General features: G+C 43.2%; 1 protein-coding gene across 1 annotated transcript in view; it reads right to left on the bottom strand.

The window, feature by feature from the left end:
* Window positions 1–3021, bottom strand: part of SMARCA1 (SWI/SNF related, matrix associated, actin dependent regulator of chromatin, subfamily a, member 1) — a 77436-nt gene extending 74415 nt beyond the window's left edge. Inside the window, 1 exon segment of the mRNA XM_033201288.1 lies at window positions 2682–3021. Coding sequence (XP_033057179.1) covers window positions 2682–2855 — 174 coding nt within the window. The 5' untranslated portion in view covers window positions 2856–3021.
* Between the last annotated feature and the right edge of the window lie 10627 nt (window positions 3022–13648).

Genomic DNA, 13648 nt, shown 5'->3' on the forward strand with positions numbered 1-13648 from the left:
AAGACATGGGAAAGATGGCTAGAGGAACGCACTCTACAAGAAGGCACAGCAGGAACCCAAGACGAAAATGTCTTCCACTGCAGTAGCATCCCTCATCCTTGGGATGCACGTGTCATTAATTCCCTTTCTCCGCTTTATCACTGACACTTTTGTATTTTACAGCTGTTTTCAAACGAGTTTATGGTTTTGTTACACCTATATTCTTTTATCATAAACTAACATATTATTTCTGGTGAAACTAGATGAGGTGTTTAAAAAGTGATAGCTAACAGTCTGGCAATTAAGAAAGAAGACAGAAAAATTTTATTTATTTATTTATTTATTTACTTATTTATTTTGAGACGGAGTCTCAGTCTGTCGCTCAGGTCGGAGTGCAGTGGTGTGATCTCGGCTCACTGCAACCTCAGCCTTCTGGGTTCAAGCGATTCTCCTGCCTCAACCTCTCAAGTAGCTGTGATTACAGGTGCCCGCCACCACACTCATCTAATTTTTTTTTTTGGTATTTTTAGTAGAGATGGGGCTTCACCATACTGGCCAGGCCGGTTTTGAACTCCTGACCTCAAGTAATCCACCTGCCTCGGCTTCCCAAAGTGCTAGCATTACAGGCGTGAGCCACCGCGCCCGGTCAGAAAAATTATTTTTAAAAATCAACACAATAATGGAAGAGTCTGGCAGGTGGTTACTTAATTGAGAGGGAACAACCTGCAGGATTTCAGGTGCCTTTGTGTCACTGTTTGAGTACACTAACTGATGACCATGAAGAAGAGGTTAATCTGCACTTTTAGTACACAATTTAAAGTGTCAGGGTAGTATGTAATGTATTTCAATTGTTAAGGAAAAATTAAAAATAAAAATGATGCAGTGGCTAAACTTCAGCTATCCAGGAAGTTCCTGACATACAGCGCCTCATTCCCCTACCCTGGGTGGACAAATGAAGTACTGGTAGGGCTATTTCTGATGAGGCAACAGAGTTGACAAATATGTAGGCATCAATTCAGTGTTTATATTATACAGTTTTTTTTATTGGTCCCTTGTTTTTACACAATTCAAAATTTTATTAAAAATTTTATACAAAATTCAAAAATTTATACAATCTGGAAATTCGACAACCTTTCCTGCCATAAAAAAGGCAGTTTGGCACTCACATTTGCCCAGTCTAGGGAATAAAAGGCACAGAGACATTTCCGAATTTCCCAACATTTGATTTATATTGATGCTTGGTATTATGCCCACTTTTAATCAACAATATTGTCTTACTAATCCAAGTACCGCGTAGATCTTACAATGTGTATATTTTCTACGGTTTTCATTTAGCACTACAATTGTCCTTCTGTTTAGTCAACCTTTTAACAGTAAAATATGTCACATAAGCAACTGCTAAATTTAAAATTACTCTTCTCATTTAAGGCGAAAGGTGTTAATTTTCCTCAAAAGCTTTTCATTTGGTCGTATAGTATCATATAATGATTCAGACAAAGCCACTTGAGATCTCTAAAGCATAATTACCCACCTTTTTAAAACTGCGATATGACTACTCGTAAATGGGGAAAAAATCCACCTATAAACGATTAGTTGTGCAATTTTATCATACATCAAAAATACTTATGCCCCATCCTATTTTTATGTCAATTTTTCAATGTTCTATAGTTTTATCTGCATGTCTCGGGCCACACGAAATGTGCCTTATGGAGATAATATATATCTGGATTGGCTTTAATATGTGTCAGAGCGGTTCCCTTACGTTAGAAGCAGCTCATCTTGGCGACGCTGAGTTTTTTAAAAATTAAAGGAAAAAAAAAAAAAAAAACCTGTGTGTGTCCAGGAGCCAGCAGCGCCCACTAGGAGAGGGAGGCGGAAGCCTGGAAAGCTTGGGGCCGGATTGAGGGACCATTGGGGTGGCCCTGGAGTGAAACCCTATACCGTCGGGGGCGGGGCAGAAGAGGGTGAGGGTGCAGATGTTGGAAATTTTCCTAAGCCAGCGTCCGCGGTTCCTCAGTTTGGGGGGGTGGGGGGGTGCGACGCAGAGAGCTCCTTTCCTCGGGGTGACACCCCCACCTCGGCAGGCGGGGTTCATACGAACAAGGGATGGTTTTTTTTCCTGCCATCCAAAAGACTGACATTGCCAATGAAAGAAAGAAATGTCTTCCCTGTCACCCTCCACCCAGCAACCACCAGCAGCACCTTGAAATTCGAATTACAAAAAAAAAAAAGCCCCAGCAAAACCCCTTTAGCGCGAGTGTGGGATTGAAGGGCCCAGATTTCCCAGGCAGAGGCCGACGGGAAAGGGGGGGAGAGGGAGCGAGCGAGAGGAGAGGGAGAGGCGGAGGCTTTTTCCTGCACAGCCCCATCCCCCACTCCGTTACCCGAGTTCCGGGAAGGTGGAGGGGGTCGAGGGTTGTCGAGGGGCTCCCGAGCCCCCAGGCCTCGGGAGAGCGAGCACCCCTCCACCCCGCGCCGCTCCCGCCCGCGCCCAGCCCCGCCCCCGTCCTCCAGGCGGCGAGAAGGAAAGGGGGAGGGGAGCGAACGCCAGGCGGTTCCGCCGCCGACCCCCGCACCCGCCGCCCCCAGCCCCGCAAAGCTCCGCGGGTACCTGTCGGCGCCGAAAGGTTAGGCTTTGGGCCCCTCAGAGGGGCCAGGCACAGGATTTGTCCACCACACACACACACCCCCTTCCTATTTACCTCCTTCTTCTTCTCGCCCTTCTCCGTGGCCGCGGTGGCTTCGGTGGCCGCGGCGGCCGCTCCCTCCTCCTGAGAGGTGGACGGCCCGGGCTGCTCGTCCTCTATGACCACGATAGTGGCGGTCGCATCCGCGGCTGCCACGGTGGCTGCCACTGCGGCGGTGTCCTGCTCCATGCCGTGGGAGCGGGAACGAGGAGGGGGACGAGACAGGGGACGAGGGCTCCTGGGCGGCGGCAGTGCCTGCACTGGAAAGAGCTAGATGGAGCAGGGGTGGGGAATCACTCCGCTTCCAACCCCTTCGCTCAGGCCCCCCCTTCTTTAAATAACCCTCAACCCTGCCCCACTTCCGTCCACCCACCCTACGTCATGGCCTCCCCCCGTCACTCTCCCCCCTTCCTCCACCCCCCTCAACGATCGCGAGACTCCCTTCCCCACCCAGAGCCCGGGCCGGCCCCGCACGACCAACTGTTGCCTGAGTGTGGGGCGCGGACAGGGGTGGAGGCGGGAACCCACAACTCGCGGTCCCCTAAAAATCCCCTTTCCCACACGCCCCCAACAGTGAGCCTGAGCTCCCCTCGCAGATGCGTGCAAAACGAATCCTCTTTCCCTTAAATCTGCTCTTTGTACCTCGGGGCGCTCTCCCCTTGCACAAAGAACTTTTCCTCTGCTCATAACTGTACTGTAGAAGGTCTTTTTCACCATTTGCAAAGCGCGGAACACCTCTGGGACTGCCCTTTCCCAGGTCGCTAAAGAGATAGGATTAGCGGTGCTGTTTCCACCTTCCTAAATTCTGCACAAAGAGAAGCATTCCTTGAATCTCTTGATTGCAACTGCAAACATTCACTTTCAAGGCAGTCTGACTCTCAAGTTTTAGGTTTATTTGTTCTATTTTCACCTCTGGTACCTCTCAGGTGGCCAATGTGCAGTAACCCTTCTCTTGCCTTCACCACTACATTTTTAAATTCCTAGGGGACAAGGTCAAGATTCCCCACCGAACTTGGGGCAACATGTGGTAGGCACTCAATATTAGTAATTGAAATGAATTACTGTGATTTTTTGGCACAGGTCTTATTTGCACCTCCATTATTATTTGGTAATAATACACTGATAGTATGAACGATCATGGACATAAAATCATTTCATGATACAGAATCAATCAGAGTCCATCAGCAGATGAATGGTTAAGGAAAATGTGGTCTATATACACAATGAAATACTATTTAGCCATAAAAAAGAATGAAATTTCATTTGCAGCAACATAAATGAAACTGAAGGTTATGTTGCACAAAATAAGCCAGGCACATGTTCTCACTCCTACCTGGGAGCTAAAAAGTAGATCTCATGGAGGGAGAGAGTAGAATGATAGGTACCAGAAATCTGAGAAGGGTGTGTGGGGTTGAGGCGGATCACCGAAGAGAGGTTGGTTAATGAGTACAAATATACAGTTAGATGGAAGGAATAAGTTCTAATGTTCAAAGTAGAGTAGGATGACTCTAGTGAACAAACAATGCAATGTATATTTCGAAATAGCTAGAAGAGAGGACATGAAATGTTCCCAACACATAGAAATGATAAATACTTGAGGCGATGGACACCCTAAATACCCTGACTTGAGAAGGACCCTTAAGGACAGCAACAGTGGAGGATTTATTTTTCACCAAATTGCAGCTATTGGAAGATAGAATTCCTCTTTCATTGCATGGGACTGCAAAGGAGAAAAGTTCAAGAAATATTTGTTGTGTATTGGTGTGTCCCTACTTTCAAGTCAGTTTTGTTCCACTGTATTTCTCATTGTCAGTGTACATTATTTCAGTTACATCGTGGGTTAAATGCACTTTTGTGAGGAAATCTGGGAAACTCACATCCCTTTTTAACACCTTTTTTTGTGTGTGGGGACATGTGTTCCAAGTTCCAAAAAAAGAATTTAGAAATTTATTTGGGGGCAGAACATATTTGTACGTTGGCAATTTTCCATGCATGTATAATGCAATCCTTCCTTTTCGAGATGACGCGGCTGAAAGTGCTATCAAGTATATGAATTTGGCTGGAAAGGTCGATGCTTGGTCAACAGACCTTGCCACAGGATTCATGTAAATATTGCCCTTTGGCTTGTGGCAACAGCTGCTGTTTACAGAGCATGTGCTATCCTTATTTGTAAATCTGCCTAAAATTCATGATCTGTAGACTTTGTTCAACAAGAGTCATCTCATTTCTGAGCCTACTCAACACCTTGCTCTATCTGCTACTACTTTCCCCAATTATGTCTTTTCATTTGAAATGGTCTTGGATTGCTCTATTCCATTGGGGTTGGAGGATAGAGCAAACTTTTATAAAGAACTGGCTCACGCCTGTAATCCCAGCACTTTGGGAGGCCGAAGCAGGCAGATCACAAGGAGATCCAGACCATCCTGGCCAACATGGTGAAACCCCATCTCTACCACTAAAAATACAAAAATTAGCTGGGTATGGTGGTGCACGCCTGTAATCCCAGCTGCTCGGGAGGCTGAGGCAGGAGAATCGCTTGAACCTGGGAGACAGAGATTGCAGTGAGCCGAGATCAAGCCACTGCACTCCAGCCTGGCAACAGAACGAGACTCTGTATCAAAAAATAAAATAAAAATAAAAATAAAAATAAAAATAAACTGGGAACCTCAGAACTAATCCCGGTCTACCGGTCAATATGTCCATTTTGGTAGATTATAGAGGTTGTTCAACAATCATTCTCGAATAGTCAAACTTGTTTAGTAGCTACTAGAACATGTGTCCACTGGTGAAATTAAATGTTTTATAAAGTTCATAAAGGAAAAGCCAAAGGTTTCGTGTTCCTTCTCTTATTTTGTGTCTGAAATTTGTCATTGAAACCACAGTATGACTTAAAACCACATTGTGATCCGACTGATTAATGTTCTTCAGAAAGTGGCACAAAAGATTCTGGACACACTGTCTTGCTTACAGCTACGGTAACCATTCTGTTCATATCAGTAAGCTTTCTCACTATTTTTTAAAAGACATTTATGATAGTGGCATTTTTGAAAATGTGATATTTCCTTGGTGATCCGTATTTTAAGGAAAAGGTCATGGTAAAAACTAGTATACATCTACCATTTCTTGAGCACCCGCTATTGTATTAGGCACCGTGCTAGATTCTTTACATATGATATTGCTAATCCTCCAAATACTTCTATGAAATAAACATTATTATCCCTATTTTACAGATGAGAAAATGGAGATTTAGGCTAAATAACTGATCTAACGTTCCACAGCTAGTGACAGGAGACAGATTCAAACCCCAGACTGTCTAGTCCAAACCTCATTTTTCCACTTCATCTTTATTAAGTTCACTGGTCTTCACAGGGCTTCCTGCTTGACAGTAGAAATTATGAGAAAATAACTGAAAAATATTTCTGCCATCTGTCTCCACGGTGTTCCCTCTAAAGCAGCTGTGTCCGACCCTTTGAATGCAAGAACATTTTTTGCCTATGTGGGGGCAGATAATCACGAAAATTAGGCATGGACCTTTTTTTTTAATTATCAGCTATCATTGGCATTAGTATTTTATGTGTGGCCCAAGACAATTCTTCTTCCAGTATGACCCAGGGAAGCCAAAAGATTGGACACCCATGCTCTAAAGTAAATTCTCAAAACAGTAATGAGACTCAGGACAGTTTGCACAAAGAAGGGGAGAGCGTAATAGAAACAACTGAGATGTCCAAGAAGAAAGGATTGCCAAAACATTGTATAGTACATTAATAAATGTAATGCTATGCAAGCATTAAAAATGATTATGTGTTGACCAGGCGCAGTGGCTCATGCCTGTAATCCCAGAACTTTGGGAGGCCAAGGCGGGTGAATCACAAGGTCAGGAGTTCGAGACCAGCCTGGCCAACATGATGAAAGCCCATCTCTACTAAAAATACAAAAAATTACCTATGCGTAGGGGCGGGTGCCTGTAATCCCAGCTACTCAGGAGGCTGAGGCAGGAGAATCGCTTGAACCCTGGAGGTGGAGGTTGCAGTGAGGCGAGATCGCGCCACTGCACCCCAGCCTGGGTGACAGAGTGAGACTCTGTTTCAAAAAAAAAAAAGAAAAAAGGAAAAAGAAAAAAAAAAATGATTATGTAATCTGATATCTGTTGACATGCAAATATATTCCTGTATATTGTTAAATGAAAACATACAGGCAAAAAGAATGATCCCATTTTAGCCACACACACACTGAAAAACACTATTTACATAAATGTATTTCCACAAAGGAAAAACCCTGGAAGGTTCTACTCCAAATGTTAAACCAGTGGTTACAGCAAGGTGGTGGGATTGTGGGTTATTTTTTTCTTATTTTGCTTTTCTATTCTAGTTTTCCTCAATGAAGGTGTTTCTTTATATAATAGATAAATACCATTTTATAGATGAATCAAAACGTATTACTCAAAACTGGACAAGTTTAAATTAATCCTTAACAGAAGGAGTATGACCTAGTAGATAGGGTGAGTCAAAAAAAAAGAACAGGCCAGGTGCAGTGGCTCACGCCTGTAATCCCAGCATTTTGAGAGGCCGAGGCGGGTAGATCATGAAGTCAGGAGTTCGAGACCAGCCTGGCCAAGATGGGGAAACCCCATCTCTACCAAAAATTAAAAAATTAGCTGGGTGCGGTGGCGGGCACCTGTAATCTCAGCTACTCTGGAGGCTGAGGCAGGAGAATCACTTGAACCCAGGAGGTGGAGGTTGCAGCGAGCTGAGATCACGCCACTGCACTCTAGCCTGGGTGACAGAACAAGACTCCATCTCAAAAAAAAATTGAACAGAACAATTTCACACAGAAGAGACAATGCAGTAGTAATGTGTAATGTAACAGAAGCAATGTGAGTATTATACTGTTCACAATAACGTTACTTCATTGAGGAATGATTTTTGACATTATTTTAAGTGGTATATAAAATGATTTTCTACTGTTAAGCAATTTTCAAAAGTAGCTCAGGAAAAAAAATACAAGATTTTCTTTTTTTTTTTTTTTTTTTTTTATTGAGACAGAGTCTCATTCTGTCACCCAGGCTGTAGTTCAGTGGTACAGTCCCAGCTCACTGCAACCACCACCTCCTGGATTCAAGCAATTCTCCTGCCTCCGCCTCCCGAGTAGCTGGGACTACAGGCACGTGCCACCACGACTGGCTAATTTTTGTATTTTTAGTAGAGATGGGGTTTCACCATGTTGGTCAGACTGGTCTCGAACTCCTGACCTCTTGATCTGCCCACCTTGGCCTCCTGAAGTCCTGGGATTACAGGTATGAGTCACTGCGCCCAGCAAGATTTTCTTAAATGCTCCCAACCCTGAAATTCTACCCACCCATGCATGCCCTAAAACACGAAACACATGCTAAATAATCTGAATTGGGTTTGCGAAAGGCACAATATTTTTTTCACTATTTAATACATTTTATTTCCATTTAAATAAATCAGTTAGTTTCTATTACATGCAAGTAAAAATTCTCATGGATGCACACGTTACCACTGATGTCCATGTATTTACTATGTATGTAAAGGCACAATATTATCCATGGCGATATTATTAGAGGCAGAATAGTACAATTATTAACAGCTTTGGCTGTAGAGTCAGAAAGACTTGGGGTTCAGATTCTACCAAATTGTTTAACCTCTCTCTCCTCCGATTTGCATCTGTAAAATGGGTATAATGATACCTAATTCAAAGTGATTTCATGAGGATTTAATGTAAAATATATGTATAAAACATTTAACATGATCCCGGCATATAACAGATACTCAGTGGATGGTAGTTAACAAAAAGGAAAAGCAGGGTGCTGCTTTGAGTTTTGGCTGAGCCAAGGAAAAAGACAGAATATGGTAAAGTAAGTCTGAAAGTCAGTGCTAAACTAAAACAGGAATAAGGCGGAAGTGCTGTTTGCCAAGTTCATTTTCTCTGTTCATTATCATTTACCAGGGTCAGCAATTTGGTGCAGTTACACTTCCTCAAAGGTAAGTTCTGAAGAAAGGCAGTAATGAGGGAGAAGAGGGTTAGGCTACTTCTCTACTTAGACTGTGACTTTTTTGAGGACAGAAGTCACACTCGATTCACCTTTGGTTAAAAAGAGGGGCCAGGCGCGGTGGCTCACACCTATAATCCCAGCACTTTGGGAGGCCGAGGCAAGAGAATCACCTGAGGTCAGGAGTTTGAGGCCAGCCTGACCAATGTGGAGAAATCCCGTCTCTACTAAAAATACAAAATTAGCCGGGTATGGTGGCGCATGCCCGTAATCCCAGCTACTCGGGAGGCTGAGGCAGGAGAATCGCTTGAACCCAGGAGGCGGAGGTTGCAGTGAGCTGAAATCATACCATTGCACTCCAGCCTGGGCGACAGAGTGAGACTCCATCTCAAAAAATATATATAATAATAATAAGAGGTAGGAGGGAAGGCAGTTCAGGGACTGGCTCCCTAGCTACATCACGCCCTCCCCACTCCACACATACCCTTCAGCTTCTGTGTTGCCCTCTTGTTTCTCCCATTTTTCTTCCTTCAGTCGTGTCCTGAGTGTCCGTTCTTGCCAGATTTCAAATGCGTAATAACACACTTATACAACATTTTTCAGGGCTCTCCCCCAGCTTACCCACTACATGTAGAACAAGATACTAAAAGACAATGATGTCTACACACACACACACACACACACACACTCACTCTCTCTCTCAAAAAAAAAAAAAAAAAAAAAAAAAGGGTTGAGTCCTTGTCCTGGGCCTAGACCAGTGGTTTTCAAACTTTAGCGCATCAGCATCATCTGGAGAGCTTGTTAAAACAAAGATGGTTGGCCCCACTCCCAGAGTTTCTGAATTGGTAAGTTTGGAGTGGGGCCAAGAATTTGTCTATCTAACAAGTTCCCCACTGATGCTGATGCTGATGCTGTTGGTCCAGGGACCACACTTTGAGACTAGTGACCTAGAACAGGGACCAGCAAACTTTTTCTGTAAAGGGCCAGGTAGTAAGTATTTGAGGCTTTACAGATTATAAAGTCTTTGTCACAACCACTAAACTCTGCTGTTGTGACATGGAAGCAGCCATAGACTATAGGTAACCACGTGAACGTGGCTGGTTCCAATGAAACTGTTTTTGTGTACACTGGAATTTGAATTTCATATAACTAAATATTATTATTATTATTTTGATTTTTAAAAACAATTTTAAATGTAAAAACATTCTTAGTTCAAGGGCCATACAAAAATGGGCTTCAGGCTGTGTTTGCTGACCTTTGCCTGAAAGAGACTCATTCTTTGTGGAAGACAAACACAAGTGGATGAAAGAAGACTTAACAAAGCAATTAATATATGAGAATGTGTTTAACCTCAGTAGTCATCAGGGAAATGCAAGTTAAAACCACAATGAGGCCCAGCACAGTGGCTCATGCTTGTATCCCCAGCACTTTGGGAGGCCAAGGTGGGTGTATTGCTTGAGCCCAGGAGTTCGAGACCAGCGTAGGCAACATGGTGAAATCCTGTCTCTACAAAAATGAAAAATAAATTAGTCTGGCATGGTGGCATGCACCTGTAGTGCCAGCTACTCAGGAGGCTAAGGCAGGAGGTTCACATATCCCTGGGAGGTCGAGGCTACAGTGGGTCATGGTCATGCCACTACACTCCAGCCTGGGGTGACATAATGAGACTCTGTCTCAAAACAAAACAAAAACAATAAGATACTGCTGCACATCCATTAGAATGGCTAAAATATTTAAAGACTGACAATAGTAAGAGTTTGTGAGGATGGGGACTCTCATAGAGTGCAAGTGAAGATGTAAATTGTACAACCACTTTGGAAACCAGTTTGACAGTATTTACTAGAGTTGAGCACATATGTACCCTTTTGTAGTAGCAACACAGAGATGTGCCACCTAGATTCTGCTTCGAGGAAGAACATTCTACTCAGGTATGCAGGAGAGGTACAGTCAGCAGATAGCCTCCAGCTGTCAGCTCCTTGAGACTCTGCCTTAGCTGCAAAGAGCTGCTTCACGCAAAGTCACACTCTTCCTAAGGTGACCATTTCAACCTGACAAAGTACTCACCAACGGGCTTTACTTTTTCCAAAACTCAGTGCCAAGTTAGCTCAAGCTTCGTCAGCCTTGTATCATAGTTCATCTCTCCTGCCCAATACTACTCCCTCTGCCTTCCTTCCACTGGTATTGATCCCTAATAAACATCTTGCACCCAACATTTCATCTCAGCTTTTGCTTCTAGAGAGCCCAACCTGTGACATCTTTCACCCCACTAGGATAATACATCCCAGAGGTAATCATTCATATATGCACCAAAAACCATGTACAAGAATGTTCTAGGCTGGGTGCAATGGCTCACAACTGTAATCCTAGCACTCTGGGAAGCCGAGGTGGGTGGATCACCTAAGGTTAGGAGTTCGAGTCCAGCCTGACTAGCATGATGAAACTCCATCTCTACTAAAACAAAAACAAACAAAAAAAATAGCTGGGTGCGATGGCACACACCTGTAGTCCCAGCTACTCGGGAGACTGAGGCAGGAGAATCGCTTGAACCCTGGAGGCGGAGGTTGCAGTCAGCAGAGATTGCGCCACTGCACTCCAGCCTGAGTGACAGAGTGAGACTCTGTTTCAGGAAAAAAAAAAAAAAAAAAAAAAGAATGCTCTTATCAGCTTTTGTTTGTAATAGCCAAATGCTGGAAATCACCTAATGTGCATCAACAACAGAATGAATTAATTCCAATATAGTCACACAATAGAATATTGTACCTCAATTAAACTGCAGGGCATCTATATATGACCGCATGCATGACATACTATTAGCTGAAATAAGCAAGATATAAAGAATATATACCATACAATGCCATTCATATAAAGTTCAAAAGCAGGCAAAAGTTTTAATGACTGCATTCATAAGCGATAAAACTATAAAGAAAAGCAAGGAAATGATTATCACAGAACTCAAGATAGTGGTTATGTCCAGGGATGACCTTCAAAAATTTTAACGACCACTATGGCATGGACTTTGACCATTCCAAACAGACAGAATTTTTCATACCTCACCAGGGAATGCTGGCTCAATACTACCCTTGATTTAATTCCGGGTGGGAGAAGAAGGAATGATCAGAGAAAACTACCTGTTTTGGGTGACCAGCCCAGAAGCAAATTTGGAAGCTGGAGTCTTGCATTGTTTGCACTTTCAAAGGGCTAACAATGTCCAGTTTTTTAACCTAGGTAGAGGTTACATGGACATTCACTTTATAATTATTTGTTAAACTGTACATATATGTCTTATGCACACTAAAAGAAGAAAAATTAGACACACCAAAGAAAAATATAAAGAAGTACTTTATAAATGTTTCTTTCAAAACATGTGACTATAAAGCACTGAGGAGATGGTGCTGAGTAGCGATAAGAATGATCAGAGTTTATCATGTGCTTGTTCATTCTGTTACAATATTGTACAAAACAGACCTTGAAAAGTTCCAAGAACTTCCCTAAGAGGTACACAGAGACACTGTTATTCAGGAGGGAGCATTCTTTTCCAACTGAGAGGAGACAGGAGAAAAGCTTCAAAGAAGGAAAAGCTTCACTTGAGGTGAGCATTGAAGAATAGGGAATTCCAGCAGGTACAGTTGCAGAGGATGTTGGGGAAAAGATGTAGCATTAGCACTGAGATGGAGTGAAGATTAAGTGGCGTGTGATCAAGAGATTAAATAGTTACATTGGTTAGAGCAAAACTTCCCAATTTGTTTTGATGCTTAACACACTTAGAATAATTCTAAATCACTCATTATTTTCTGTAAGGGACAGTTATACACTCCACATACCTATCGAAATGCTACTGTGCCAGTTACTAGGTGCTAGGTATACAGCCATAAGCAAGACAGACAAGGTTCTGGAGCTTATGCTGCTTATGTCTGGATTTAATGCCTTTCTAGAAGCATCATTCTTTCTGATAGCAGAAACCAATCCTCCACTTAAACTCAGTCAATTCATGTTTAAACCCAATCAGATTTAGGATTCACCCCTCCCGCCTTCACGCCCCACATGTTGATTTTGAACTCGAGTTTATGCAAGACTGAAATAACAGTGGTGGGGAGGAGGAACCCACTTCTCAGGTTCTTGGTATATTCTGCACTGGGCTTCCCTGAGATGTGCAGTTATCCTGTCTTCCAACCCTGCTGCCATCCATTAGGGTGGCCAACTGCCCATCAGGCCTCTAGTGACATGGTCTTTACTTCTCCCAAACATGGCTTCTTCTCATCATGACCACAAGATTCCAGCTTCCAAATTCTCTTCTGGGCTGGGCGTGATGGCTCATACCTTTAATCCCAGCACTTTAGGAGGCCAAGAGAGGGTGAATCACTTGATCCCAGAAGTTCAAGACCAACCTGGGTAACATGGGAAGACACTGTCTCTTAATTTTATTTTTAATTACCTAGATGTGGCAGTGCACATCTGTAGTCCCAGAGGATCACTTGAGCTCAGGAGTTCAAGGCTGCAGTGAGCTATGATTATGCCACTGCATTCCAGCCTGGGCAACAAAGTGAGACTCTGTCTCTAAATAAACAAAAGCATTCTCTTACTTTCCTGCTCTACTCCTTCTCAGTTCTGAGGCTCTTGTCTACTGAGGGTGGAGGTATGGGTTGAGGAATGTAACACATCTTTCTCAACAGAGCCTCTTTCCAAATCTTCCTGTCTTACACCCTGGACTGAGACTTAAAATGATAACCTAAAAACCAATAATATATTTTCCCCTTCCTTTGTGACACCTGCATTAGGGATAAGATCAGCCTCATCCCTATCTGCATCCAGAAGGGTCACATGATTGAGAGTAGCAGGGAGCTCAGGCAGCCTTCATAGATCATCCCACTATATCCATCACAGTATGGTTAAATGTTACTAGGCCTTGCAGCATTTACAAATAGACAAAACCCCTTTTCAAGACCTGAAATTGGAATTATTGAATTTCGTGCTT

Source organism: Trachypithecus francoisi, unplaced genomic scaffold (genome assembly GCF_009764315.1).
Source record: "Trachypithecus francoisi isolate TF-2019V2 unplaced genomic scaffold, Tfra_2.0 Lachesis_group6, whole genome shotgun sequence".
NCBI classification, from domain to species: domain Eukaryota; kingdom Metazoa; phylum Chordata; class Mammalia; order Primates; family Cercopithecidae; genus Trachypithecus; species Trachypithecus francoisi.